Raw genomic sequence first — 27958 nt, 5'->3', positions numbered from 1 at the left:
GCCCCTCCTCGGCCTCGTAACCTGCCACCGGAGCCCTCGCGCCCACATCATGCCTGGCCCTGGCCCTGGCTCTGGCCCTGGGGTGAGTGAAGGGATGGGAACGAAGCAGTGAGGGTGTCCATCCCCCCTCCCGCCTGGCCCACGGCCGTCTCCCTCTGTCCCACTCCTTTTACAGCCATGAGCCTTCCAGGCGCCTTTACCCTAAGAGGGAAGGACCGTGCGGCCCATTCCCTGGCGCTGACAGACCCAGGGTTTGTGCTATTGTCTAAATAAGAGTTAGTTCTCCTTCCCTGCCTGGACTGTGGCCCAGCCTGGCCTGCCAGGGTCCCGGGAGCTGGTGGGTGCCCTGCAGGTTGCAGGCCCCTGCCCACTGCTCACCCCAGCTGCTGCCATGTCTTTGCCCACCCCAGGGCTCAGGGCCAGCAATGTGGGCTTGCAGCCGGTCTGACTGCCCACGGTCCCCATCTCTGTGTCCTCAGGTGATGGTGATGCTGGAGATGATGGCCTGTCTCCAAGTGGCACAGGGATGTTGGGGGTGCCTGGCTGTCCTGTGGCCTGTGTGAATTCTGGGAGTGTCCAGCCATCCTGTGTAACATGTATAGACACTGAGGGGTGTTTGCTTGCTCCTCCTATGTAGGTCCTCGAGTTGAGTTGTTGCCTCCATGGTCCACGAGGATGCCACAGTGGCATGTAGATAATGGAGAAGACCAGCTACCTCCATGTCCCTGCAGATGCTCAAGGCATATGCCTACCCCTATCACTCATCTCAAGCCAGCCCTGTGATCTGTGGAGATGCTGGGGTTGTCCACCTGTCCTCGCAGCCCGTGGGCAGGCTGGGGATATCCACAATGATGCTGGGGGTGCCCAGTTGCCCTTGCAGTCCACATGGATGTGGGAATGGCTGGCCACCCATATGGTCCGTGAGGATGCTGAGGTGTCCATCTGCCCTCCCACAGGCCTCGATAGCATCACTCATGCCACTGAGATGAGGTAGTGCATGCCCACTGCATCACTGGCAGCTCATGTAAGGCACAGTGGCCATTCGCTCAGCCTCCAGCAATGCCCAGGCAGTGATTTCACTTTCCCATGCTCAAACACGTGGGCTGAGTTGTGGGGGGGACCACCTTCCCTGCTCCCTCTGCAGCAGTACGGGTGCCATCTCTGTGCTCATCCTGGCAGGGCTGGCAGGGAGGGGGCCCAGGCAGCCTGGCAGGCAGCAGAAGGGGGTGGCACTTCCTTGGAGCTCTGTCTGTGTTTACAGGCTCTGTCCTGCACCATGTCTCTCTCTTAACCCTTTCCAGTGGGGCTCAGCTGCAGCTGCACATCCACAGAGCCACCAGCTGCCCCAGAGAATGCTTGCTGGAGCAAATTCTGCACAGCATCTCAGGCTGCCAGGGGATGTGGAAAGGGTCACAGTGCCCTGCTCCCACTGGTCCTGCCCATGTCGGGCACCCCTGGGCACACATGTGAGCCCAGTAGTGGGGTGCATGCATCCCCAGGAGGAGATGGCAGGGTGTAGTGGGGCTGCCTGGGCCTCCCTGCTGCATTGGGGGGTCCATGGGGCAGAGAGGGATGGGGACAGGAGCAGTGCCTTCCCAGGAGCACAGTGACAGGGTAGTGGGCGGCTGTGGCAGGTGCTGTGCAGCCCCCAACATCCAGCAAGGGGTGAGTCAGAGCCCACCCAGAAATAGCCAGCAGGAGCTTTTTCTGGCAGCCCCGCTGCTCCGGGAATAGCTGCGGCATGCCAAGGAGCTGCCCTTTGCTCGCGCCTGTGGGGCTGGGCAAGAGCCACACCCAGCCCTGCTGCTCACCCCCAGTTCCTGCTCTGGCCACCCCATATTGGGCACCCCCTACTCCTGCACCCACCCCTCATGGGACCCACTTGCCCCAGGCACCGGTGTCCTATGGGCACCCACCAACTCTGGGCAGCCACCAGCTTGGGGGGCCATGGGCTCTAGGAACACATGCTGCACACATCCCTAGATGTCCTCCAGGCACATCCTGGGGACAACCTGCCGGTATACCCAGCCCTGAACTGGGTGCCTGCAGCAGTGGGGGGGGGTGCTGGCAGGATGAACTGGGAGACGGCTGCCTGGCGCCCATGTCCCTTTGGCAGGAGGGTGCAGGGCAGGGTGTGCACATGGTCCAGCTCCATGCCACGGTGCTGGGTGCCTGCTTCCAGCTAGGTCCTGTCTTGGCAGGCCACTGGCCCTGTGTTTTGCTGTGGTGGCTGTGGTTGACATGGAGACCCTTCAGCTGTCTGCTCACAGGGTGCCAGAAGGTGGGGGTGCTCATTCCCTTTTGGAGGAGGGGGAGGCAGGTGCTGGTGTCTGGGAGCATAAATCCAGGGCTGTCATAAGCTCACAGCATGGCAGGTGCCAGGGTCAGGGGCAGCAGGACCACTAGTTTCCAGTCCCCAAGACATGGACAAGGTCCCTGACTAACAGGGTACTCATGCTGGTGACTCAAGAGCTGGAAATCCAGCTGGCACTAAGCACCTAGGCCCCAAGCACTGCTCACAGGCTACCATGTCCCTCCTAAAGCAACACACTCATCACCGGGAAGACACAGGATCATGCCGGGAAATGATGCATGGGCACTCATGGAAACCTACAATCTCACTGCCACACCCAGCCCATGCAGGGGACCCAGCCAAGGGTAGAAGCCACTTTGATCTGTGAGAGGTCCTGGGGTCTCATCCCCCATGTATTTCCAGGCCATGGCCCCGCAGGGGCTGTCAGGCAGCTGGGGTGTTGCCCTACCACTGTGCCAGCTCCCAGAACCCCTGTCACTCAGGCACATTGATCCCCATCATGGTACCAAGGGCTTGTCCCTTGTTTTCTGTGGGGTCCAAGCACTGCCAAGGCAGGAGAGCAGCAATGGTGGGGGTCCTGCAGCCTGGCTTACACTGGTGACTCATCCTGAAGGCACCCAGCCTTTGGGAAGCGTGCATGTTCCCCTGTGCACTTGTACTCCTGGGCAGTACAGGTACAGCTGCAGGCAGTTCAAGCCCTGTTTCGAGTTGGCCCCTACTCACTCGATGCCCAGAGTTGGGGTGATCATCCTTGGGAAGCCTGTCCCACCCCAGATGCTCCTGGCTGTGCCCAGCTTTCACCCACCCAGTCCCCAGCTCTGCCCTGGCTTGGGCAATTGCCGGGTTTGCTTGGCCCTGGAGCAGGATGCGGGGTGCAGGGTACGAGGCGCAGGGTGCGGGGTACAGGATAAGGGGTGCGGGGTACGAGGTGCAGGGTGCGAGGTACAGGATAAGGGGTGTAGGGTACACGGAGCAGGGTGCGGTTGCAGGGTGCATGGCACACGGAGCGGGGTGCAGGGTGCGGCGGAGCGCACACTGCCGGGCCGCCTGGGCGAATTCCTCCGAGCCAGCAGGGGGCGCGCGGGGCGCGGCGGCGCGGCGGGGCGTGGCAGCCATGCAGGTACCGGGCGGGTGCGGGGTGCGGGTCGGGCCATGCCCGGGGGGTCCCCGGGGTTCCTGACCCGGGTGGGGTGGTGCCGGCGCTGTCCAGTGACGGCGGTGCTCGCAGGCGGCGGCGCAGGGCTCGAAGCAGGCCGCGCAGGCGGCGGCGCAGGAGCTGGTGAAGTTCGTGAACCGGAGTCCCTCGCCCTACCACGGTGAGACGCTGCCGGACCTGCCCGCCCCCCTGCCCCTTCCCCGCTCGGCGCGGCCCCTTTGACGGCTCTTTCCCCCGCGCAGTGGTGGCCGAGTGCCGCAGCCGGCTGCTGCAGGCCGGATTCCAGGAGCTGAAGGAAACGGAGCACTGGGAGGTGCGGCCCGCGCAGAAGGTGGGTCCGGCCGGGGCAGGGCGGCGAGGGCGGGAGGGTGAACGGCCCTCACCACCCGCCCCTGCCCCCAGTACTTCGTCACCAGGAACTACTCCACCCTCATCGCCTTCGCCGTCGGCGGCCAGTTCCAGCCCGGGAATGGGTTCAGCCTGCTGGGCGCCCACACCGACAGCCCCTGCCTCAGGGTAAGGCTGGGCAGCCGGGTGCCTTCCCCGGCCCTGGGGCCCTCTCTGGTGCCTTCCAGTTTCACTCCCCAAGCAAAAAACACCCTCACTTCCCCTGTGCCCCACAGCACCATTGCTGGGTCTTTACACCTCCTGCTTCTGCTACCCAGAGCAGCCCATGCTGACCCCCTGAACGGCTTCACCTGCTGTTACGGCCTCTGTGTCCCCTGTCCCACCAAGCACCTCACAGCACCCTGCACTGACAGGGTCAGCCGTGAGACTCTGGGTGTGTTCTGCCCAGTTCCCACCAATTACCCAGTCCCTGGGGCTTTGTGGTGCTGGCAGTGATGCCTCTGCTCTCACCCAGGTGAAGCGACGCTCTAAACGGGGGCAAGTGGGCATGGTACAGGTTGGCGTCGAGACCTATGGAGGGGGCATCTGGAACACCTGGTTCGACCGTGACCTCACTGTGGCCGGGAGGGTGATCATAAAGGTGAGCCTTATTTGGGGCAGACATGGTGAGCTAGCTGTGTGCCCCCCAGCTCTGGGTCTGTGTCTTCCACCCAGAGTGGGACCTGCTGCAACCTCAGCCCTATGGGCCTGGCTACAGCAGTTCTTCCTTGTGTTTCAGGACCCGTCCACAGGGCGCCTGGAGCAGCGGCTGATACATGTGGAACGGCCTGTCCTCCGCATTCCCCACCTGGCCATCCATCTGCAGCGCAGCATCAATGAGAACTTCGGGCCAAACACCGAGCATCACCTGTAAGGCCTGGCTTGTCCCTGACCCCTAGCCAGCCCTTCAGAGGGCTGGGACCCAGCTTCAGCTCTCTCCCTCTGGCAGTCACTTATCACTGTGGGGAGGTCTGCAGTGGCTTTTCTTAGCCCCGTAGTGTCCCCCTAGGAGATGCTTCCAAACCTGGGACTTGGGAAGGGATACTGGGGTGTCCTGAGGTGGCACAATAGATCTGTGCTTGAAATGTGTGTCCTTGTTCTGTTCGGCATGGCAATTGCTCCCTGGAGGAGCAAGGCAAGCACTCCAGGGAGGGTTGGTTATGTATGCCCCATGCAGGAACAGTGAGCAAAGCCCTGGAAGCTAATGACACCATCTCCCCACAGGGTTCCCATTCTGGCCACTGCTGTGCAGGAGGAGCTGGAAAAGGAGGTGGTCATGGAGGCCACACCTTGTGATGCGGCAGCCCAGGTGAGCCAGGTGCCAAGGACTAGCAGGGGTGCTGGGACCTCACATTTGTCACCTTTAATTTCTAGTCTTCAGAGACCTGCCAGCACTTCCCCTTCTCCCCAGGGACTGTTGGTAGCCTTCAGATCTGCTGCAGAGCTGTGTACATGACAGATCTGCTTGACCATCTCTCTGTTCCCACTCTGGTCTGCAGCCACCATAGGCAAGGGAGTGCAGCCTCCATAACGCTCTCACCATCTCCCTAGAGAGGCAGGACAGGGAGGGGCGATTGCAGAGGGGGCAGAGAACCCCTTGCTGTGCGCTACGAATGGCCCTGCTGTCCTGTGTTAGATGGGGACTTGAACATGGGATGTGTTAGTAGGAGGGAGAATGTGCCAACGTGAGTGGGGTGTGGGACAGCTCTGCCAGAGGGAACAGAGTTTCCCCTGCCATCCACTACCTACCCTGCCTGCAGCTCTGCTTTCTTCCCAGGCAGAGAGGCACAGTCCTGTCCTGCTTTCCCTGCTCTGCCCCCAGCTGGGGGTGAAACCAGAGCAGATTGTGGAGCTGGAACTGTGCCTGGCAGATACACAGCCAGCGGTGAGTAAGGGCAGGAGCCTCCCACTGCCCACACACAGCCTGTGGGCTGGCTCTGCACAGGTTTGACCTGGCATGCTTCCTCTGCCTGGGGCGTGCCAGGGCTGGGAGCCAAGTGGAGCGAGAGGAGGCAGCTCCTGAGGGGCAGAGACAAGGGGACTGGGATGGACCCAGTGAAAGGTACTTTTTGGTCACCTGGAGCCTGTGCCCTACTCCTCCTGGCTCTCTGCCTGCAGACGCTGGGTGGTGCTTTCAACGAGTTTATCTTCTCCCCACGCCTGGACAACCTGCACAGCTGCTACTGCGCGCTACAGGTGAGCAGGAGGGGGAGAGAAGCCTGGAGGCCGTAGCATGGCTCCCGTGCACCCCAACTCAGCTTAGCGTGGCCATGGGCTGGCCTGAAGCTCTGAAGGGAGGCCTATTCCTATGGGGTGGGTCTGGCTTGGAGGATCTGGGGTTGGGTCAGTGCTACGCCTTTTACTGTGTGCGTGGAGTTCCCAGCAGCTCCCAGGGGTAACTCCTGCTCTTTCTGGGCAATGTGTGTGTCTGCAACTCTGTTCCTTGGTGCTTTGGGCTCCTGGGGAAGCTCCTGCTGGCTCAGTGCTGAGCTTTCCAGAGTGGGGTGGCACTCAAACTGCTGTCCCTTCTGCTCTAACCCTGCAGGCCTTGATTGACTCGTGTGCGGCGTCCTCCTCCCTCTCCCAGGAGCCCAACGTGCGTCTCGTCGCACTCTATGACAACGAGGAGGTGAGTGGAGGGACACAGCCCTGGAGTGGCTGGCACAGGCAGGGGCTCCATGCTCTTCACTGTCCCCCAGCCATGCCTAGCAGGAGATAGATCCAAGGCCTCACCAGGGCAAGAAGGGCTTTGCTTACACCCCCCATGAAGCATGGCCAAAGCAGAAGGTGGAAAGCACGGATGTGGTTGGAAGCTGCTCTGCTGTCTTTGGGGAGTTCTCTGTCATTCAGCTGTCTCCTGGAGTGCTGGGGGGTTCCGCCACGTGGGTTGTGCTGATGGTGGTCCCTGGCAGGTAGGGTCAGAGAGTGCGCAGGGCGCAGAGTCCTTACTGACAGAGCTGGTGCTGCGCCGGATCTCGGCTTCGCCGCAAAACCTGACAGCCTTCGAGGAGGCCGTGGCCAAGTCCTACATGATCAGTGCTGATATGGCCCATGCTGTGCACCCAAACTACATGTGAGTAGCCTAAGCAGTGCCGCAGGCCAAGGCAGCCTGTCCTGCCGACTGCCAGGACGTATCCCCACCCTTCCCCAGGGAGCACAGACAGGACAGTGCTTGTGGCAGGGAGGGAGGGCTGTAGCATGAAAACCCTGCTTCCCTTTTGCAGGGATAAGCATGAGGAGAATCATCGTCCAGCCTTCCACAAGGTAAGGGTAGCCCTCTGCTTCGGGCTGGGATGGACGCTGTCCATCTCTCCTGCAGCGCTGTGAAATGCCCAACCACTCCCTGGAACACAGTCCTGGGGTGCAGCTCAACAACACTCAATTGGGAGACGTTTGTCCCACAGCATGATTTGGCTGTGCCACACATCTGGTTTTAATCACTTGGGGCCACAGCCTTAGCCCCGGAGCCCTTCCCTGCTCTGAGCTGGGGCTTTCACCATCCCTGCGCATTGCCCGGGGAGGGGAGGGTGGACTGGTGGTTGAGTGCAGGATGGTACTGCCTGGGCATGGGTGTTTCCAGAGCAACTGACTGTCCCCAGTGCCAATTGTGGGCCTGTGGTACCTTCCATTGTGCAGGGCCCTGTCATCAAAGTGAACAGCAACCAGCGCTATGCTTCCACGGCTGTCACCGAAGCTGTCATCCGGGACATCGCTGCTCGTGTGGGTGTCCCTCTGCAGGTGAGCGGAGCTCAGTGAGCCCTCTGTGAACGTTACCAGCTTGGGCTGCAGCCCTGCCCCTGAGTTCAGGAGAGGGGGCCTATGCCAGACCCCCCACACCTAAGTCACCATGTCTGTCTCTGCTGGGGTCTGTGCTGTTCTGGGGCTCCAGCTGCGGGGCTGCCTCGAGGAGCAGGCTCAGGAACAGGAGGGAAGGGCCTGGCCTGAGCATGTCGTATCTCGGAGGGGATTTTGCACCCTGGCTTGGAGATGGTGCTGCTTTCCTGTGTCAGGTTGCCTCCCTTCAGGCCTGGGAGCCCATGTGGGAGGCTGTGGGGCAGCGTGGGGAGCTGCTGACCCCATGTCCCCATGCAGGAGTTCATGGTGCGCAATGACACGCCCTGCGGCACCACCATCGGCCCCATTCTGGCCTCCCGACTCGGGCTGCGTGTGCTGGACATCGGCTGCCCACAGCTGGCTATGCATTCCATCCGGGAGATGTGCTGCACCTCAGGCGTTCTTCAGAGCATCACCCTCTTCAAGGTGAGCCCTGTGTCCCCCATCCTGCATCAAAAAACCCCCTCCCTGCTGCACCACATCTCCCTCATCCCTGTGTCCCTATCCAGCCCCTGCCTTGGGGCTGAGCACAGCCATCCTGCCAGGCTCCCCATCCCTGTGGAGCAGCGCAGGTACCAGCTGAATCTGGAGGTGTCCCCCTCGCATCACAGCCTTCCCTGGTGACTGCTATCCCCAAATGGTTCCTATGGCAACCAGTGTTAGCCTTGAGTCAGTGATGGGTTACTATAGCAACACGGTCCTGCTCTCTGAGAGCAGCTGCTTGCTATGATGCTGCCTGCGTAACCCAAGAGGCAGCCACTGCCTGCCCCCACAGACTGTCCCCCACCCCATACCACCCTTCCCAGCCCACCCTGAGGGCTTCTCTCCTTCCAGGGCTTCTTCGAGCTCCTGCCAGCAGTCAGCAGCAGCCTGGTGGTCGACTGAGCACAGCAGGAGGGAGCAGCAGTGGGTTCAGCACTGAGGCCATTAAAGCATCTCTGTCTCAGAGCGAGTGGTCCATGAGTGTGGCTGGGGACAGGAGTGACAGACCTGTGACCCCCTGGGGACTCCCATGGCTCCTGCCTGGGGCCAAGAGCAGCCCTGTTGGGTGGGAGGTGCCAGGGCTCCCAGCTATCAGGCAGCATGTGCCTCTGCCCCTGCCAGGGAGAGCCAGGGGAGGATGTCCCCTGCCTCCTGAAGCACTTGGGCTGCCTGTCTGCATGGACACTGGGTGGGCCAAGCCTGCCATGGCCAGGGCATGCTGTCAGGTCCTGCCTGGTGCCTGGAGCTGCTGCTGGGGGGTCCCTGCCCGAAGGGGCTTGTGGGGGGCCAGGTCAGGGTCTGCATGCTCCCCTCCTGCCCTTTCCGGGGCGGTGCTGCCGGGCGGGGGTGTGAGGGTGTGGGCCGGTGCTCGCTGCTCATTGGGCTCAGGGGTGTGGCCCATGTGGGAGCCAGCAGGGCTGGGTGGGGGCGGGCAGTGGTTAGGTCACGCCGCTGGCGCTGTGGCACACCTCCTGAGGGCGGGGCTCACCTCCAGAGGGACTGTGATTGGCGTGGGGTTTGGCCGTCTCCCCCGGGGCGCGGTGTAATTGGCCTAGCTCGATAACGGCGGGGCGTGAGCCCGACGTTGGGGGGAAAGAAGTCCGGGTCTTTGATTGGCTGTAGGGAAGGGGGCGTGGCGCGGCGGCAGCGAACCCTGTGCCATTGGCGGGGAGGTGGCGATGGGCGGGGCGCGCGGCGCGGCGGGGCGCGGGTTGGCGGCGGTGGCGGGGGCGCGGCCGGCGGGTGCGCCATGGTGCGGCCGTGAGCGGAGCATGGGGCGGCGGCTGCTCCGGGCGTTCCTCTGCCTCCTCCTCCTGGCCTGCCGCGGGCTGCTGCGGGATGGCAGCGCCTCCGCTACCGCCACCGCCGCGCACGGTGAGACCAGGGTCTCGGGTAGGGCGGTGTCCCGGGCTGCACGGGGGAGCGGTTCTCGGGGAGCGGCAGGGCAGGGGCTCCGCGGCCGGTGCTGTCACTGCAGCCGCGGATGCTGTCAAGGCGCGCAGCGGCAGGCCTGGTCCCCGGTGGAGAGCGGGAGAGGGCAGCCTGGTACCGGCACCGCGGGTGCGTCACGGGCACCGGGGAGCGCCTCTCTCCTGGGGCTGCCGGGCTGGTGGTGGGACTGGCCCCGGGGCACCCTCCAGCTGGAGAGTTGCGGCAGCCCCGGCCCCGGCTGGACAGGACGGGAATAGGGCGGCGTTCACTCAGAGACTCTGCCCAGGGTAGAGCCGGTGCCAGGGATTGCCGCAGGGATGGGAGGCCGGGGTAACGACTCTGAGCGGCGGCTCCCTCCGGGACCCCGGTGCACTTCAGCTGCGGTCCGCCGGTAAGCGCGGCCCGGCACGGAATGCGAGGGCAGGCTGGTCGGTGCACCTGCTCTCCACCAGCTCGGCCCGTGCGGCCCCTGCCTGGGGCTCTCAGGGCCCCGGTTCCGCTGCCGGTAGCAGAGCTGAAGCCCCCCCCCCGCACGGCACGGCCCCGGTGGCCGCTGACTCACTACGGGGCGCCCGGGGCTGTTGTGTTCTTCGTCCTCCGGCGGTCCCGGGAGCGCCGGGACGGGTCCGGCCGCACCAAGGATGCCCCGCCGTCTCCGGGAGCAGACGGAGACGGTGCCAGAACGGCTGCGGCCGAGCTCCGTCCTGCCCTGAGGAGCCTCCGGGGCCCGGCGCCACCGCCCCTCCCGGCGGCACGGGGCGTCCCGGCGGGAGGCGGCTGCGGCCGGTTCAGCACCGCGGACAGCGCCCGCCCGGTCCCGCCGCTCCGGCCCGGCCTCCCCCGGGAGTCACCGCTCGGCAGCGGGTACTGTGCCCCGCACCTGCCCTGGCCCCTGCCCGGGAGGAGCGGGCCCCTGCGTGCCCGGGTTTCGGGGACCCTCATTCCCACTCGCCCCCTTCCCCCGCGGCGGGCTCGGCGGGCCCCTCCCTCCCCTCCCCCCGGTTGTTTTCTCGTTCCTTCCTCGCCATCCGGGGCTGAGTCATCGCCTGCTGCCGTCTTGCTGCTGACGGTCTTGGACCGAGACGAGGGGCGGAGAGGAAGGGGGAAGCCGCCCCCTGCCCAAGTGCTGCCCCCTGAAGGGGGTGGTGAGACATCCCCCGAGCTGCACGTGTGTTTTGGGGACCCCCTCGCAGGGAGAGTGGGTCTCTCATGTCACTGGGTGTAGGGCTGTGGGAGGGCAACAGACATGTTCTTGCACATCTCTGCCCCCTCAGCCTTACCTTCCTAACTGCTGACACCTCAAAAAACTCCAGGCCTTCCTCCACTCCCCAGCACCAGTAGGAGACTGCGAACACAGCCCCTATCTTGGCTTTGAGGGGGGAAGAAGGCTGGCACCGAGGCCCTCCCCTAAGCTACCAGGCTGTGCCCCCCACCATTGTCACCACACTGCACACCCATGGCACTTTCCTGAAGAGTCCGAGGTCCCAAAGCAGCTGGTCATGAGCAAAACCAGTTGGAGTCCCCCTTGGCCGCTGTTCTGACTGGCTGGCCTGTCTGCCTGTCTGTCTGTCTGTCTGTCTGTCTGTCCCAGGCTGCCTGTTTGACCGGAGACTGTGCTCCCCCCAGGAGGTGTGTGTGCAGGGTAAGTGACTACTGGGGCTGTGGGGATCCCTTCTTTGTTCCCAGGAGGGTGTGGAGGGTGCAGAGCTGCCCTTCAAGGGATTTTTGGCTGCACTGTGTTGGGACATGGCAGGCGAAAGGTGAGACTGTGCCTGGAGACCCTCACGCTGGGTTGTTCATCCCTCTGGCCCTGCTGCCTCCCCTCTCTTGCAGATGGACTGTTTGGGCAGTGCCAGGTGGGCTCCGTGCAGGACAGACCATACTTCCAGGTCACCTCTCCCGTGCTCCAGCGCCTGCAGGATGTGTTGCGGCATCTCATGGCACAAGGTGAATGGGGGAGCATGGGAGAAGTGACTGTGGCCTGACAGAGAGGCGTGTCAGGCAACGTTACGTAGTGGCACTAGGACTACCTGTAGTTGTGCTGGCCCAGGGGCCAGGGTGGGCTGCAGATGGGTCCAGCTGATTCCAGCCAAATCCAGGACATGGGACACAGGGTCAGGACACCAGCATGGTCTCCATGTGCTTGCTCCGTGATCCCCAGGCCTCCTCCATGTCTCACAGCCCCCTCCTGTGGCAGGGCTCTCGTGGCAGGACAGCATCACCCAGTATGTGATCTCGCAGGAGATGGAGCGCATCCCCCGCCTCCACCCACCCCCCACGCTGGAGCTGGCAGCCAGGGACAGGTAGGGCAGCGCCAGCCACCAGCTTGTGAGTAGAGCCTGGCAGGGCAGCAAGGGCCTGGCACCCTAAATGGGGTCTGGGGCGGGCACCTTCACCTTACCCAGGTGAGTCACTGCAGCACTGTTTGCTTCCAAGGTTCCTGCCCCTACGCAGCTCCCCCCGACGAGCCCCACTCCCCGTGGACCCCGGCCTGCCAGCAGCTCAGCATCTGGGGCAGCCCCCACCACTGCTGCCCTCCCCTCTGGTGCAGCGGTACCTGGAGCACCTCCTGCTGCCCCCCACATCCCAGCTGGGTTACGAGGAGGCTCTGCTCAACCCCTACTCCTACCACAAGGTAAGCCATGGGGGCGAGCCCCCTTCTCCTGGGCAGAAAGGTAGAAATGGGCAGAGGTCTATTGCACTCCCTGCACCCTCCTTCTGCCGGTGCTGGGGTGCCCCCTCAGCTCTGGGGTGCCCTGCCATGGGGTGGTGGCAGGGACCCTGTGGCATTTGATCATTTGACCATGGTGGCTCTGTGTTTCGGTTGTAGTTCGGCTACCAGGACGGCACTCACCAGCTCCCCAGCAGCTCAGCCAGACAGAGCCCTGAGACCTCCTCACTGCTGGGCCGGGTCCCTGCCCAGACCCTTTTTGGGGCCAGTCCTGTGCCCTCTTATGGCGGGCAGCCAGGATCGGATGGGGGGCATCTCTTCCAGGACTTGGGCATACTTTCCCTACCCAGAGAGAAAGCCAGCCGCTCAGATCCTGCCAGCACCAGGCTCCAGCACAACTTGCAGCTCCCCAGTGACTACAGGAACATGGAGGAGAGGGAGCAGCCAGCACCCCTGCCTGCCCAGCCACCCTCTGCACAGACGGGTACCCTATCCTCCAGCCAGGCACCAGCCCTCATCCATATCCTGTCTGACAGCCACTGTTCCTTGTGGCTCAGACTCTCCTTCCTCCTTCCCTCCCTCCCCTTTTGCTTCGGACCCATGGGCAGTGTATCCCTCCCAGCCCCACCTGCCTGGGCAACTGCCTCCCTGGCCTGTGATCCCCAGGTAGATGCAAAGCATCCAACCTGATGCTGCATCCTCTTGCAGATGCTGCCCTGAAGAGACTAGCCTCCCTCCTGACCAGCTATGGCCTGGGGCTGCCGGAGCTGAGCCCCCAGCAGCTGAGCAGCCTCTCCACCCTCCTCCAGCTGCTCCAGAGCTCTGGTGAGCAGGGTGCAGGGACTGGCAGCAGTGGGTGCCAGCATGCCATGTTTCAGGGCAGGGGGTGTTTCCTCTTGGGACGGGTGCTGCAGGACCTCTGTCTCTCTCCATCCCAGGTGTTGCTGGCCTTGAAGTGCCCACAATGAAACGGGTGGGTTTGCAGCAGGGTGGTGCTGGAGGAGATGCCATGCCACAGGTGGGATGTTGGGGAAGGGGAAGGCAGTCCCCCCAGGATGCTCCTCAAAGGTCCCAGCTCCTCCCTTTCCCTCTTTCCAGGTGACGGAGGGGGATATGCTGCACCGAGAGAAGCCAGTGCTCCCTTCCTCCACAGTGCCACCCCCCAAAATCCCAGCCAGCAGCTCCCCAGGGGACGGGCTGAGGGGCAGGGCAGTGTCCTCGCCAGCCCCCCAAGTGGAAGCACAGAGGGGACACAGTGGGGACGTGCTCAGCCCAGGGAAGCCAATTGTGGTGCAGAAGAAGAGCTACACAGAGTCAAAGGATGGTGGGGCACAGCATGGCACGCAGCCACCAGACGAGTATGGCTACATCATCACAGACCAGAAGTGAGAACTGGGGATTGGATGGGGGGGATGTGGAGGGTCTGTATCTCTCCTTCACAAGCTGTCATGGCTCTATATGCTTGGGTGAACCTGTTTAGATCTCTGGTGGGGTCAGCTCCCCATCCTCTCTCCATTCACAGCCCTTGTCCCACCCCAAAGCCTTCTTCTCTTAGCCTACATCAAGGCCAGAGCTCGCTGCCACAGGATGGGAGGCTGGGACAGGCTCAACCAAATGTGTGTACACAACTGCTTCTATGCATGCTCGTGTGCAAGGGGCAGGGGGATCAGATCACCCCCATCACTACACGTCCCCATGCTCTTAGCTCCTGCCCACCCTGACACTGCTCCAAGCCAGCACAGCTCTTGCTGCACATGTGGGATTCCCTGAGCCTGCCTGTCCCCCTTCCGCAGCTGCAGGGAGCGTGGGCTCTCCCATTGTCCCCACCACCCACTCCTCACCCTGCCGCTGTCCCCACAGGCCTCTGGGGCTGGCTGCTGGCGTGCGGCTGCTGGAGCTCCTTGCCAAGCGCCTCCACCTCTCCACAGCCACCTTCATCAACATCAGGTGAGGGCAGGGAGCTGTGGGATGCTGCTGTCACAGCCCTGGCTGTGCACAGCCACCCTGGGGTAGGAACCAGGAGGAACCGGGCTGTGGTGGGGATGGGGAGGGGGTCTGTATTTCCTGGTTTCACACTGTATACCCCCCTCCCCGGCAGTGTCGTGGGCTCCGCGCTCACCTTCCGCATCCGGCAGAACCCCCAGAACCTCTCGCTGGTGGACGTGGCCAGCCAGGCTGGTGAGTTGGGCAGGGGTCCTCTTGGTCCTGCTTCTCTCTTCCTTGCCCGGTTGCAGGGTGCCCCTTGCCAGGGACTGGGAAGAGGGGACTCCCACCATGCATCCCAGTGCCCTTGGCTTCACCGGGGACCCAGTGTGGGGTGGGCAGCTGTCAGGAGTACCCTTGGCTCTGTCTCTGGAGGGGTCTCTTGGATGGAGGGGACACACCCCCCTGACCATTTCTCTTCCATCCACAGAGCACGTCAAGGCAGAGCTGGAGGCAGAGCTGGGCCTGAAGATTGTGCAGACAGGAGTGGGAGAGGTAGGAGTGAGCGTGCCCATCCTTTGGGGCTGGGGCAGCCAGGCACAAGGCGGAAGGGGTGCTGCCACCGGGAATGAGCCAGGAATTGTGCTGAACCTCAATCATGGGGCATGGGGGTCTTCATGAGTGAGTGTCCTCATAGGGCTGTGGGGCAGCTGTGAAGCAGAGGGCTCTGGACAGCAATCAGGCTGGTGTGTTGGAGGCAAACTGGGATTATCTGGGATGGATCGGAGCAGGGCCATCCCAGTGACCCCCTTCCACCCAGCAGCATCATGCTGGCCAGCCACCTGCACCGCCAGGGCACTCAGCTCCTTCCAAAACAAAAGGTCTGCAGGATTTGAAGGCAGTCTGGAAGGGTGTCCTGGAGGCTTTTCCCTGCTCCATCCAAGATCAGGGGGCTGCAGGCTGCACCCATCAGGGTTCATCCTCACTTTTGCCTCCCTCCAGCCTGTGCACCCCATCTTAGCTGTGGTCTGGGCACCCCGGTGCTGGGCTGTGCACAGAGCACCCCAGAGACCGCAGCTAGGCAGGGAAAATGCCATCATGCCCTCAGAGAATGGCAAAGCAGCTGAAGGCAGAGATGGAGCAGGAGCCATCTGCTTGGAGAGGGGAACCCCCTCCCTGTGCTCCTCTGGGGACCATCAGGAACAGTCCCCTGGCTGGAGGTAGGGGGCCAAGCTCAGCTCTCGTGTTTGCAGCCTGGGGAAGGGGGGAAGTGGTGCAGAACATCCCCGGCACTGGGTCACTGTTTCCCACCCTCCTGTCTGTGGCTGTAGCCGTGGGTAGTGAGGAAGGAAGGGGGGATGCTGGAGGAGGAGAAGACCATAGAGAAGGGGTGGCCTGGCCACTGAGGCAACCTGTCTCCATCAGCAACACGTGGAGTGTTGCTATGGCGATGCCTTTTGATGTGGCAAGTGGCAGAAGATGGGAGAGATGGCAGAAATGACGCAGCTGGAGCTCAGAGGAGGCTGAGGCAGCTTTGTGAGCCCTCTTCTGCATGAACCTCCCCAGTCCAGACCAGCTTGTGCATTTCATCCATTCCTCCCACCCAGGTACTCAACTTGGTGGGACTAGTGCAAGATTTAGGGGAGGAGGGATGTAGAGAGGCAAGGAGACAGCAGAGCTCAAGTAAGCCTTGTGAGGGAAGTCCCATCTGCCCCCCTCAAGCTCTGCTGGCATCTCCAGACCTTCTAACACCTCCAGGGTTGCAGGCTGGCTGCAGGGCCCCCTAGTTGGGCAGCAGCCACGGGCCCCAGCCATTGGGGCTAGAGAGACTGGGGGTGCAGGTAGCAGTGGGGATTCTTGGGGCAGGGGCATCCCCAGACGATGATGATGATGATGATGTAAGTGATAACAGTGTTTACTTGGTAACCTCATCGGGCTCCTAGCCAATGGGAGGCCACGGCAGTGAGGTAATGCTGGGCTCTAGCACCTCATTGGGCACAGGGTATTTGGTGGTGGTGGTGCCCCAGCATCCCTGTGCTGCCCTAGGACCTGGCTGGTGGCAAGGGCAACATCCTGATCACCAGCTGCTCGGGGGGAGCTCAGCCTTATAGGGGCGTCTCAGCCCACAAGGCCTCAGCACCTTCCTGTCCCAGTATGGGACTAGCATGGATTTGGCTGGCCTGCCCAGCTGCGTGGAAGGAGCCCTAGAGGTACTGCTTGCAAGGCGGCAGGGGCTGCTCTGTGGCCCAGCTGCAGACAGTGATGGGAAGGACCTGTCCCACAGCTAGCACAACCGACATGGGACCAGCCCTCTGGCAGTACTGGCACATCCCCCTGTGTCCTGCCACGGAACAGCGCCCACAAAGGAGAGCCAAGCCCTGTTTGAGGAGGTCCCCCGAGAGCAAGGATTGCTGCCCTGGCCCCAGTGCTACAGTGGCCAGTCCTTTGCCATTAACTCCATGGGCTGAATCTAGCTCTCACTGACCTCCAGCTAGGCAGGAGCTCATTGAACCCAAGCTCCATGGGGCTACTGCCCACCCTGGAGTGGGGCAGCCTGGGCTGCGACTGTCCTGGGGAGCAGCCCTAGGTGCAGGGGAGCAGCAGGTTGCTGCTGCCTGGGCTTGGCCAGGCTCTGCCCCTCCTGCACCCTCAGGGACACCAATGTGAGCAACACCCCATGTGACATGCAGGTGGGTGAACCGAGCCTTACCCCAGTGACACCAAGTATCCCAGTGACACCAGCTCTGCCCTAGCCAAGGGTGCTGGGAGAATCAGTGCAGTGCAGATGCCCTTGCTCTGGTTTAGCCCCCAAATGTGGTGCAGAATGGGTTCTTTACACCCCCAGCCCCATGCAGATTCCCCCTGCTAACCATGGCTTTGCTCTGCCCCCAGCGAAATGAGGCTGCTGCCTACTCACGCCCATCCCACTTCAGGGAAGGCTTCCACTCAGTGCTGCTGACCTTTATTGCGCTGGCCTGTGTGGCGGGCATCGCCATCGCAGCCGCTGCAGCCTTCTGCCTCAGACGCCATGCCAAGCAGCGGGAGAAGGAGCGCCTGGCCGCCCTGGGGCCCGAGGGTGCTGCTGACACCACCTTTGAGTACCAGGTAGGACCCCACAGGATGCAGGACACTGCAGGATGTGCTGGTGCTGCATAGGGGTGCACAGAGCTGGCCCCAGCAGTGCTGCAGGGGAGGGACAGGGCTCTTGCTGGGGTCCCCCAGGAGCTGTGCCGCCAGCACATGGCTGCCAAGTCACTCTTTGGCCGTGGTGAGGCACCGGTAGCGCCAGCGGAGACCTCGCGGGTCAGCAGTGTCTCGTCCCAGTTCAGTGATGCCCCGCAGCCCAGCCCCAGCTCCCACAGCAGCACACCCTCCTGGTGCGAGGAGCCCGTCCAGTCCAACATGGACATCTCCACTGGACACATGATCCTGGTGAGCTGCCCTGGTGCGATGAGCCCCCCTCCCCAAGCCCCTGTGTGTTCCCCCAGCTGCCAGGCTGACCCACTCACCTTCTGCCCCAGGCCTACATGGAGGACCATCTCCGCAACCGGGACCGGCTGGCCAAGGAGTGGCAGGCTCTCTGCGCCTACCAGGCTGAGCCCAGCATCTGCTCCATTGCCCAGAATGAAGCCAACCTGAAGAAGAACCGCAACCCTGACTACGTGCCCTGTGAGCATCCCAGCTGCCCTGCCCTGGGGACCAGTTCCCAGGACTGTGGCAGGCAGGTGGGAGGGACACAGGGATGCTTGTGGCCAAGGTACTGCTTTGTCCCCAGCTCTCCTGGGTGCTTACCACCTCCGCTGGCCTTTGTTTCCCCAGATGACCATGTGCGGATCAAGCTGAAAGCTGAGAGCAACCCATCCCGCAGTGACTTCATCAATGCCAGCCCGATCGTGAGTGATCTCCAGGGGCTCCTGCCCTGCCAACCCGCTCCAGGATGTGCTCAGCCCAGGCGAGGCTCCTGCTTTGGAATGTAGCGGGACCAAGCTCACATCCCTGTGTGCTACGGATGTGAGGAATGGGCTCGCCCCATTGCTCAATGTGGCTAAAATCTATTTCCCTCCTGGCTGCAGCACCCAAAGCTCCCTGCCCAGCACTCTTCCGACCCCTGGAGTATCCCCCACTGTGTCCCTGACCCCTGGCAGGAGAGAGCACAGTCTGACACCCCTTTTCCTCCTCCAGATTGAGCATGACCCACGTATGCCGGCATACATAGCAACACAGGGGCCACTGTCCCACACCATTGCAGACTTCTGGCAGGTGAGTGTCACCTGCCTGTACCAGCCTTTCATGGTCGCTCTGGGTGCTCCCTGATGGATGGGTCCCAGCAGCTCAGCCACCCTCCGGCCTGTGCTGTCACCCAGTGGTGACACCCACCATGCCTTGCCCGCAGATGGTGTGGGAGCATGGCTGCACTGTCATCGTCATGCTGAGCCCACTGGCTGAGGACAGCGTCAAGCAGTGTGACCGCTACTGGCCAGATGAAGGCTCCTCTCTCTACCACATTTACGAGGCAAGTGTGGCCAGTAGCCTGGGGCAAGGAGCACCTTCCAGCTCCTGTTCCCCCAAGCACAGCCCCCTGCACAGTGCTGATGCTCACCGGTGTCCTCTGTCGGGCAGGTGAACCTGGTGTCGGAGCACATCTGGTGTGAGGACTTCCTGGTGCGCAGCTTCTACCTGAAGAACGTGCAGTCGCAGGAGACCCGCACCCTGACACAGTTCCACTTCCTCAGCTGGCCGGCCGAGGGCATCCCCACCACCACCCGGCCCCTCCTCGACTTCCGCAGGTGAGTGCCCACCTGGCACCGTACCAGCCCCTGGGGAACCAGCAGTGGCCCCAGCCACAGGGGACTGATGAGCAAGGGCATGGGTGCTGGTGTGATGAGTGTCAGGGCTGTGGCATGGTCTGCCAGGGGGGCACATGGGGCTGCCGTGCATGGGGATGTGCAGAACCACCAGCGATGAAGCTTGAGGTTACTAGGGCTCCTGGCCTCCATGGGAAGGGTGGGAAGGTGCTCTTCCCAGGAGCTGGGGTGGGGTCTAGCACCACCTGGCACCCCACCCCTCAGTTATGGGTACAAGAAGAAACCCACAGAACAAGCCTTGAAGAGCCATGGCCCATTGCTCCCCATACCCTAGAGCCAGCAGTGGGTCCCCTGGATAGCCCAGGGAGAGGGCTGGGGTTCTGGGGCTGTGCCTGGGAAGTTTGCAGGCAGCACCTGCTGGGCTCTTGGGGTCCCTGGGTGTTGGTGGGCTCCTGCTGGGAGCTGGCTGGTCACTGTCCCCCGGCCATGTGGAGCCGGGGACCCTGCTTAGGGCAGCGGGGATGTCCCTGAGCACGTTGTCCTACTTTCCACCCTGCTCATGCTCTTTCTATCTCTCTGTCTCTGTCTCTCTCTCGCAGCTGCCGGCGTCATTTTTGTGATTTGCAGCTAGTAATCTGGCTCCAGTTGCATAGTCACAAAAGTGATCGTTGGCAGCCGTGCCTGCTGCATGGAGCATGCCGGGAGTCCCGCCGGCGCCTGGCCCGCAGCTTCATGCCCCACTGGACCAGAGCTGCTCCCTCTGGGAGTCCTGCCGCTGCTCCCCTCCCTGAGCTGGGCACCCGAGGAGTCGGGCTTCTCCTAGCCCTGGCCCCTTTTCACCTGTGGTCCCTGTCCCATGCCTGGCACTGCTGGGGAGGCAGAAGCAGCCATGAGGCAGACCCATAGGGCCACATGATGGGGTGCTCGCTGTCCCCCCAGCTCAGTGCAGTGAGGGGCACCCAGAGCAGCCTTGTCCCCAGCATGGCAGGGCACTGACCTGCTCCCTCTTGTCCTTGCAGGAAGGTGAACAAGTGTTACCGGGGTCGCTCCTGCCCTATTATTGTGCACTGCAGGTACTGCTGGGGATGCAGGGGGGGTACAGGCTGAGGGGTATGGGTGGAGTGGTGGCTCAAGGCTGGGACCTGCGGGCCAGAAGCAGCCCCTGGAGCCCATCCTCCTGGTCCAAGCACCTGTGTCTTGCAGTGACGGTGCTGGCAGGACTGGGACGTACATCCTTGTTGATATGGTCCTCAACCGAATGGCCAAAGGTAGGTGCAGGGCAGCACAGCTTGTGCCCTGTCTAGGGGGTGCAGGGGGGGTGTGCTCGGCCCATGGACACCCTCTTAATGCCTTTTTCCCCCTCTGCTCCAGGGGTGAAGGAGATAGACATAGCTGCTACACTGGAGCACATCCGAGACCAGCGACCCGGAATGGTGCAGACCAAGGTACTCCCCTAACTGGGGATCCTATACTTCCCTGAGTCCCCACAGCACCCAGGGCTGGGCTGGCGTGGACACTCATGGCCCCTCCTCTGATCCCCCAGGACCAATTTGAGTTCGCATTGACAGCTGTGGCTGAGGAAGTGAACGCTATCCTGAAGGCACTGCCGCAGTGATGGCAAGGAGCCCTCCCCTCTCGTCTTTCCCCCCTGGCTTTGCGTGCTCTCTTAGCCCTGCCCGAGGGGCTGTTCTCCCTGTAAAACGCTATCTGTGCTGCTGGCTCTGTTCCTGCCCCTGCCTCCCCCCTAAATCACCCTGCCCCTCTCCCCGGGGACACATGGCTCAGCCTCTTTCTGTGCAAACCATGGAACCCTGTCACACCTGCTGCCACTGCAGAGGGGACTGGGCTCATGGCCCCTACTCAAGAGGGGACCAGGTGTTGCTGCAAGGAGTTGGCTGTAGGGCCCCCCCCAGCCACTCTCCTGCACCCCAGCTTTGCAGTCCTGCATCAGCCACCTCCCTCTCTGCACAAGAGGGACAGGAGCAGGCAGGGGTCCCCTACAGAAGGGGGGGGCGGGGTGCACTGGGTACAGGGGGGCCTGGCCCAGCCCTGGGTCCCCTCCATGTGCTCCCTGCCTTGTCACTTGAGCAGAAGAGAGATTTCTAGAGAAATTTAATTTTGTATCTTGATGTGAATAAAGTTCTCGTGTCGCGTTTGTGCAGCTGCAGCCAGGCCTGGCCTCTGACTGTGTATGAAGGGGGTGGGGCGCACATCAGTGCCCTGGGGGTGCTGCTGGGAGGCTGGCACAGGGAGCCCCCCAACCTCTCCCCATCCCTGCAACACAGCCCACACTCTGCAACTGCCAGCCCAGCACAGCAGGGACCACCCACCATGACAGAGAAGGGGTTACACTGCACCCACCAGGCCAGAGACACCCTGCAGGCAGCAGCTACTGCAAACAGGTTTATTGAGGGCTGTCAGCAGAAGGGGATTTGGAAGGGGGTGGGCTGCAGCAGAAGGGGGTGGCAGAGCCCAGCCTCCCTGTTTGAGCCCAACCTTGCTGCCCCTCACTGCCTGCCAGCAGCATCCCCCAGCAGCCTAATCTACAGCCATCCCCTCCAGCCCTTGTCACCACCCTCCCCACCATCTGATGGTGCCCAGGGCATCTCTTTCTGGATACCCCCCGCAGCCCCCCAGTATTGCTCAGACATAACCCCAGTTGTGCCCACCCCCCATCCCACGGAGCCAGAGGGTGCTGGGGGAAGGGAGTGGCAGGGAGTGGCCGTGCAGGGACAAAGCAGAGTCCTGGTTGGGACAGCCTCCGCGGGTGAGTGGGTGTGCGCAGTCCCTGGGCGCAGCAGCCTCAGAACACACCTGGGGAGACAAGCGGAGGGGGGACACAATGGCACCTGTGAAACCCTCCTTGGCCCACGGCTGGGTAGAGGCAGAGAGGGAAGTCCCAGAAGAAAGAGGAGAGCCAAGGCAGGACCATGGGCAATGGTGAGGATGGGAACGCCTGTGAGCATCACTGGGGGTCACTGAGGCTGTGGGAAGCGGAGGGGGACAGCACCCTCAGGCCAAGGCACAGGGAAGAGGGTGACCAGGCAGGGTCTACAGTGGGGGGACAGATGAGGAGGGGGTACAGGCAGGAGCAATAGCATCCAGAGGGGAATAGACAGACACAAGGCACCAAGCAGATCCCATGCACACATCCCTCTTTGCAAGAAGGTAGAGCCCAAGACAGGACACCCAGCCTGGGCAGGTAGCAGCTGGGAAGGCACCAACCAGAACCCCTGCTGTCTGCAGGGCAGGCATGGAGAGAGGAGCAGGCAGAGCCTGCGGGCACACCATGCCCCCAGGAGCCAGGGCAGGGAGCTGCCCCTCTTCCTGGGATCCCACAATGGGTCCCTCTTCCAGCCACAACCCCCAACCCTGGCAGACCCTCCACACGAGGGTCCCCCCAGCCACCCACCTGCCTGAGCAGCAGCAAGGAGGCAGGGCAGCAGAGACCCCTCTCCTTGCTGGGGAGCCCCAGTGAGCCCCCAGCCTCTCTTTCCTTGCCCTGCCCCACAGGGGGGACACACAACTCCAGCCCCATGCTCAGAGCAAGGGGCAGTGCCACTGCTTTGCTTTGGGGGCAGGTTCATGTCCCACTGTGGTGGGACTGCCAGCCCCTGTCAACTCCCGCTCTGGTGCCCCCCGGGAACCACAGGCTCTGCGGGTGGAAGATGGGGTGCTGGGGCTGCCCACGGGTGCTGGCAGGGCACCGGGGCTGTGCCCACCTGCTTGGTGGTGCCCCGCGGCCTCCATCTCGGAGAGGCTGTAGGCCATGGCCAGCTGCAAGTCCTCGTCCTCACTGTCTGTGTAGAGGCAGACGGGCGAGGAGCTCCGGGGCTGCTGTGGGGCAGGCGGTGGGGGAGAAGGGGGCCGTGGGCTGGGGAAGGCCTGCTGCTCCCGCCGGCTCAGCTCCAGCCCCAGTGCCATGTCGTCAGGGACACCTGCAAGGACAGGGGCAAGGGACAGTCATCATGTCTGCTCTAGCTCCCCAGAGCTGGCAAGGGGCTGGATGCAGCACACCCCTGGCCACCTTAAAGGAGAATAGGGGTCCCCAAAGGGAAAGAGCGCTGGGCAGGGGCACTGCCAGTCCCCAACAGTCTGTGATGCCACTTCTTACCATCGATGTGGATCGACTTCAGCTTCCCATCCTCCTCCACTTCCACCCGCTCTTGCCCATTCTCAATAATCCTGCAGACAGACAGACAGACGGACAGATGGTCAAGGGCCAAGCAGCCAGAGCATCACAGCAGCATGCTGCAGGGCCTGAGGCCACCCCGATGAGGCAAAGGTGGCCCAGCACTGCCCTCACCGCTTGGTGGTGATGCGCCTGCCATTAACAAAGGTGGTGGAGGTGGAGACGGAGCGGAAGCCCAGCCCTGCATCAGCACCAGAGCTGAAGGACGAGGCAAAGAAATCTGGAGACGGGAACAATAGGGTCAGTGCCAAGGTGGGGGCACGGGAAAGCAAGGGACAGACCCTCTGCAAGGGGACAGGGTGTCCTGGGACTCCCCCACCAGGCAAGGGCTGGCCGCACCTCCTACCTGAGGATCCTGGGAAGGGAGAAAAGAAGTGGCCACCTCCATGGTGCCGGGAGCCAGGTCCTCGCAGTTCGGAGAAGGGCAGCATCTCATCTGGAAGGCATGGCCTACCCATCAGCATCGGCCCTGCAGCCTGGCAAGCCAGGAGCAAGGCACTGCCATGGCGACCCTGCCAGGGCCAGCCTTGCACCCCATTCCCAAGCCCAGTGGCTGCCCCGGGAGTAGAGAGGTGCTCCAGGACTGGCCCCCACCCCCCACGCACCAAAGAAGTCAGCGAAGGGGTCTCGCCCGCCAAAGAACTCTCGGAAGACGTCGTGAGCACTGCGGAAGGTGAAAGTGAATTCGGGGGCCCCAGCATCAGTCCTGGAGCCTGCTGGTCCTGCCACACAGAAGAAGCTCAGAGTTAAGCGGAGCCCCAGGTGGGAACTCCAGAAAGACTGGGGAGTCCCAGGGGGCACAGACCCACACTGGGTCTTCAGCTGCACCAGAGCTGCACCAAATGCCCATGGCTCCACTCGCCCACTCACCTGCCCCCATGAGTCCATCCTTGCCATAACGGTCATAGACATCGCGCTTCTGCTCTGCAAGGAGAAGGGAGAGGGTTGCAGGGAAGCCGGTTGCCAGGCATGGGCTTCCCCCAGCCAGAAGAGGCACAGAACAGAGAGGGGCAAGAGGAGGGGGCGGTATGAACACCCGCCACACCAGCACTGTTCCCAAACCCAAGTGGGGGCATTGGGCAAAGATGCGCAAGGCTCAGTCATCCTGGGGAGACCTCATCCCAGAGGTCAGCACCCCTGCATCTCTTCCAAGAACCATTTTAAGGGATGTATCAGGAGGTAATCAGGCCCCACAAGCCAGGTGGTAAAGCTGGAGGGACCTACTGCCTCCTGGGGGCACCCAGAGATGCCACCTTAGGGAGCCCAGCAGCAGGACACCCCAGGGTGAGCAGCCCCAAGTTTGGGGGGGACATGAGAGAGAGAACCGTGGCCTCTTACTGTCTGACAACACTTCATAGGCCTCAGCAATCTCCTTGAACTTCTGCTCAGCATACTCCTTGTTGTCTGGGTTTTTATCCGGGTGCCATTTCAGTGCGGCCTTCCTGTACCTGCACAGATGAGCGGTGATGGGCACACAGCAGCCCTCGGGCAGTGGGGGGTCCCAGGCCGGTGTCCCCCTGAGCATACACCTCCGACCCTGTGGGCAGGGGCACCCCAAGGCAGCTCCACCCAGCACCCTACAGCATCAGGCATCAAACAGGAGCTTCCTGGCCTGGTTCTGCCTCCTAAGCAACTATTCGCAGCGTGACCCCAGCGGTGCAGCTTGTGCCCACCTCAGCCGTTCTTGGCAGCAGCTCCCAAACGATGCTCACATGTTTGCTTTGGAGTCTTCCTGAGTTCCACCATGGGACTAGGGGTTGCTGGGGGTCTCCTGGGGCCAGGTGAGCACAAGCAGCCCTTTCCTCCTATCCACAGCTAGCTGGTTAACCCAGGCTACCCAGTTTCTCTCACCCACTCTCAGGAAGCCATCCCAGCAAGGACCTCTGCCCCCCTCAGGCAAGCCACCAGTTCGCAACTCGCCCCAGTGAGAGTGCAAGACCTGGGCAGGGTGCCAGGCAGGAGCTGCGGGAGGCTCCAGCCACCCCCAGAGCTCCCCTGCAGTGCCTGGGTGCAGCACAGGACCTGCCAACGGGGCTCAGACCCTGTGCCAGGGGACACACTGCTCCTCTCCCTGTGAGCTGCAGACACCAACCCTACCACCAGCAGAAGCCCCACACCCCAGCCCTCTACCACCCAGCAGAGTGAGTGGACACCCCAAGACACCAGTGGGACCCACCTCCCGCCTCCCTTCCCAGGCCAGGCTGAGAGCAGGGACAAAGGGACCAAAACCCATCAAGGGATGCCTTTGTGCAGCAGAGAAGCCCAGCCCAACTCTGGCCTGCACACAAAGGAAACAGAGGCTGGATTGTCACCTCTGGGACTGGGCCCTGTCCCTACTGGCCCTGGAGGCAGCCTCTGCCTTGCTGGTGCCAGGGGTGGGTGTCTTGGGCTGCTCTGCCCGGTGGGCAGGGATACGCCTGCCATGCACTTACGCCTTTTTGATGTCTTCGGCAGTGGCATTGCGGCTCACCCCCAGCGCTTCGTAGTAGTCCACCATGACGTGCAGCTGTCCTGTGGGGAAGGGCAATGTCAGAGGGTCTAGGCAATGTCAGGGGGCACAGCATAGCAGCACTCTGTGTGAGAGCAAGAGTGGGCTGCCCTGCCCTCTGCAGGCATCCCAACCACCCTACAAGTTCCCCCAAGAACAGCTCAGTAGCAACCCCACACATGGCTCCCCAGGATCCTGCCTGTGCCTTGGCCACCTGGATGCAAAGCCCCAGCCAGGGTCACCTTGCTGCTGCTGCACTGCTGTCCCACCTGCATCACCCCAACTTGCCCAAGCAAGTGCACAGGGATCCCTGCTCCTGGCCCTGCTTCCCTTTAGCTGCCACAGCTCCCCTCCTGCCCGCCCCCAGGGTGCTCTGTCCTGGGGTTGGGGAGGAGCCAGCGGGAGCAGCCCGCTAAGGTGCTTAGCGGCTTGAGCGGATTAAGGGCTCAGCGGGGACCCTTCCCCATGCTCGGGCCGTCCCGCTCCGGATAGGGGACAGGAGCGGGGTGCCGCCTCTCCAGCCCCTCCGCCCCCTGGATGCCGACCTCCCTCCCCCAGTACTCGTCCCCCGCCCGCATCAGCTGACGGGGAAGGCGGCGCTGGCACCGGCACCAGTACGGCACGGGGAGCGCGGCGGGGCGGCGCCGCCAGGGACCGCCCCCCCGGCCCAGCTGTAAACACGGCACTACCGGAGCTGCTCGGCCCAGCGCGGCTGCTGGAAGTTTCCGTCCCCCTCCGCTGCCGCCACCGGATCTAGACCAGCGGGAGGGGCGGGGGCAGCAATACGGGAAGGGAAAGGACGGCACCGGGCCAGTACCGCTCCTCCGGGGTGCCCCGCTGCGCTCCGCTCCCACCGTCCGCCGCTCCGTCCCTCCCCGGTGCGCCCGCGTCCCCCGCTCCTTGCGCACCCCCCGTCGCTCCGATCCGGCGCCCACCTGAGTGCCGCAGCCGACGCCTCCCCGCCCGCCCCGGGCCGCCCGCGGCCGGCGTCGCTTCTCCCCCTGCCCGGGCCGCCACGGGCCCTGGAGGCGGGTTCCGGTGGCCGACGAGTGGCGGCTGCAGCCAATCGTGACGCTGCCTTCTTGTGACGTCACGCGCTCGCCTCTTAGGCGGGTGAGGTCTTAGGGAGGCGTGCTTGAACGGGGAGGGACGCTTCGGCGCTGCCCGGTCCCTTCCTAATCCGCATCCCCTTTCCCACCCCAGTCTACGTCCCCATCCTCATCCCTGTCCTCCTCCCGCTTTCCATCCCAGGGGGAGACCTGGCCGGGGGCTCCTGAGCTCCGCCGCCTCCCAGCCCTGCCGTGCGCTGCCTGGGCATCCCCCTGACAAGCCTCCCGGGGCGGCGAGGAGCGCGGCCGGGCTGCGCGGGAACTCCAGGGCGCGGCGGGAAAATCAGGCGGCGGTGGCAGAGCCCGGTAGGGTCTGCTTACCCCGGGCAGCGCGCTGAGACCGGCGGCGCTGGCTCTCCCCGCGCTGCGGGGCGGCGGGTGTGCCAGGGGCAGCACCGGCAAGGGACGGGGGCGGGCACTGACCTCGCTCGCTGGCTCCAGCGCTGTAGCCAGTGCCACAGGCACACGGAGGCACGGCCACCGCCCCGGGGCACCCCCCGGGCTCCTCTTGTCCCCTGACCTCCTGCCGAATCAGCTGCCCGGCCGGTCCCTGCCGGAGAGGCCAGCGGGAGGGGCCAGCGGGAGGGGACAGCTGGGGTGACTCAGCGCTTCGCCCAGGCCGTTCCGCTGCGGGGGGGACATGAAGGGGTGCAGCCTGCCCGGCTGGTGGCCACAGGTCCCTGCCAGGAGCCAGGGCTAGCCGGCACCGCTATGGCCCCACCACAGCATCATGGGCCCTGTGCCCTCTGGGCATCACCAGGCGGTGACAGCGAGCCATGTCGAGCACCAGCGTGCCCAGGTGCCTGGAGCACCGGGGCTCAGGGAAAAGCCACGCACCAAGGGCTTTGATGTAGATACTTCCTCTCCATGGACCCTGCTTGGGCAGCCCCCACAGCGAGGCTGTTCTCACCTGGGGTCATGGGCAGGCTCGATGAGACTTACCTGCACCCATCTACCTGTCCTGGCCACAGACATCATACTTTTCCCTTTGGCTGTCTGGATGGGAGAAGGAGGGAGCCTGGTCTCTCTGCAGGGCCAGAGCCTTTTGGATGCCCCATCACCGTGCAATGCAGCTGAGATATCTTCCTCACTTCCTACAAATCCCTTCCTGGGAAACCTGCCAGACTTTCCCAGTGCCACTTTACTGAGCAGGCTGTGGAGACCC

The 27958-nt window shown here is 63.2% G+C and overlaps 3 protein-coding genes across 11 annotated transcripts; 2 read left to right on the top strand and 1 right to left on the bottom strand.

The window, feature by feature from the left end:
- Positions 1 to 3401: 3401 nt before the first annotated feature.
- On the top strand, positions 3402 to 8639 carry DNPEP (aspartyl aminopeptidase). Of its 3 annotated transcripts, XM_065840407.2 has the most exons (15): positions 3402 to 3434; positions 3543 to 3630; positions 3713 to 3801; positions 3873 to 3986; positions 4333 to 4458; positions 4597 to 4727; positions 5082 to 5166; positions 5635 to 5742; positions 5976 to 6053; positions 6403 to 6486; positions 6770 to 6930; positions 7082 to 7121; positions 7494 to 7595; positions 7950 to 8117; positions 8526 to 8639. In XM_065840407.2, the coding sequence occupies exons 1-15, from the start codon at positions 3429 to 3431 to the stop codon at positions 8574 to 8576; spliced, it is 1431 nt and encodes a 476-aa protein (XP_065696479.1). In that variant the 5' UTR covers positions 3402 to 3428; the 3' UTR covers positions 8577 to 8639. The 3 variants fall into 3 exon arrangements, with proteins under 3 accessions (XP_065696479.1, XP_065696480.1, XP_071667036.1); XM_065840408.2 differs by lacking the exon at positions 5635 to 5742; XM_071810935.1 differs by lacking the exons at positions 5635 to 5742; positions 5976 to 6053.
- A 751-nt stretch (positions 8640 to 9390) lies between these two features.
- PTPRN (protein tyrosine phosphatase receptor type N) lies at positions 9391 to 21171 on the top strand. 2 transcript variants are annotated; one of them, XM_065840824.2, is made up of 23 exons: positions 9391 to 9548; positions 11197 to 11247; positions 11439 to 11552; positions 11767 to 11908; positions 12042 to 12240; positions 12436 to 12760; positions 12985 to 13101; positions 13215 to 13294; positions 13375 to 13661; positions 14137 to 14223; positions 14375 to 14454; positions 14690 to 14754; positions 17092 to 17304; positions 17422 to 17631; positions 17721 to 17868; positions 18019 to 18092; positions 18382 to 18459; positions 18593 to 18712; positions 18820 to 18986; positions 20024 to 20077; positions 20208 to 20272; positions 20376 to 20449; positions 20548 to 21171. In XM_065840824.2, exons 1-23 carry the CDS (start codon positions 9446 to 9448, stop codon positions 20617 to 20619), a joined length of 2925 nt encoding a protein of 974 aa, XP_065696896.1. In that variant the 5' UTR covers positions 9391 to 9445; the 3' UTR covers positions 20620 to 21171. The 2 variants fall into 2 exon arrangements, with proteins under 2 accessions (XP_065696896.1, XP_065696897.1); XM_065840825.2 differs by having other exon boundaries at positions 9395 to 9548; positions 11803 to 11908.
- Positions 21172 to 21394: 223 nt separating this feature from the next.
- On the bottom strand, positions 21395 to 27331 carry DNAJB2 (DnaJ heat shock protein family (Hsp40) member B2). Of its 6 annotated transcripts, XM_065840828.2 has the most exons (10): positions 26620 to 26758; positions 25629 to 25707; positions 24535 to 24644; positions 24067 to 24120; positions 23802 to 23918; positions 23543 to 23632; positions 23311 to 23416; positions 23119 to 23189; positions 22727 to 22942; positions 21395 to 21818 (listed from the first exon to the last, which is right to left on the bottom strand). In XM_065840828.2, exons 2-10 carry the CDS (start codon positions 25691 to 25693, stop codon positions 21808 to 21810), a joined length of 840 nt encoding a protein of 279 aa, XP_065696900.1. In that variant the 5' UTR covers positions 25694 to 25707; positions 26620 to 26758; the 3' UTR covers positions 21395 to 21807. The 6 variants fall into 6 exon arrangements, with proteins under 6 accessions (XP_065696900.1, XP_065696899.1, XP_065696898.1 ...); XM_065840827.2 differs by lacking the exon at positions 26620 to 26758 and adding an exon at positions 27217 to 27331 and having other exon boundaries at positions 21395 to 22942; XM_065840826.2 differs by having other exon boundaries at positions 21395 to 22942.
- Positions 27332 to 27958: the final 627 nt, after the last annotated feature.

This window comes from Patagioenas fasciata, chromosome 7, assembly GCF_037038585.1.
Source record: "Patagioenas fasciata isolate bPatFas1 chromosome 7, bPatFas1.hap1, whole genome shotgun sequence".
Lineage (NCBI taxonomy): Eukaryota > Metazoa > Chordata > Aves > Columbiformes > Columbidae > Patagioenas > Patagioenas fasciata.
Note: the sequence above shows the minus strand (reverse complement) of the source record. Positions and strands in the feature narration are given on the sequence as shown.

Coding starts and splice junctions, on each gene's coding strand:
- DNPEP (XM_065840407.2), top strand. Junction 5,167..5,634: donor CTTGTGATGCGGCAGCCCAG/GTGAGCCAGGTG, acceptor CTTTCTTCCCAG/GCAGAGAGGCACAGTCCTGT. Junction 5,743..5,975: donor TGGCAGATACACAGCCAGCG/GTGAGTAAGGGC, acceptor CTCTGCCTGCAG/ACGCTGGGTGGTGCTTTCAA.
- DNAJB2 (XM_065840827.2), bottom strand. CDS start 25,693: ATGGTGGACTACTACGAAGCGCTGGGGGTGAGCCGCAATGCCACTGCC. Junction 24,121..24,534: donor CTATGAAGTGTTGTCAGACA/GTAAGAGGCCAC, acceptor TTCTCCTTGCAG/AGCAGAAGCGCGATGTCTAT. Junction 23,417..23,542: donor TCCCTTCCCAGGATCCTCAG/GTAGGAGGTGCG, acceptor TCCCGTCTCCAG/ATTTCTTTGCCTCGTCCTTC.
- PTPRN (XM_065840824.2), top strand. CDS start 9,446: ATGGGGCGGCGGCTGCTCCGGGCGTTCCTCTGCCTCCTCCTCCTGGCC. Junction 13,662..14,136: donor TACATCATCACAGACCAGAA/GTGAGAACTGGG, acceptor CTGTCCCCACAG/GCCTCTGGGGCTGGCTGCTG. Junction 18,713..18,819: donor CTCTCTACCACATTTACGAG/GCAAGTGTGGCC, acceptor TCTGTCGGGCAG/GTGAACCTGGTGTCGGAGCA.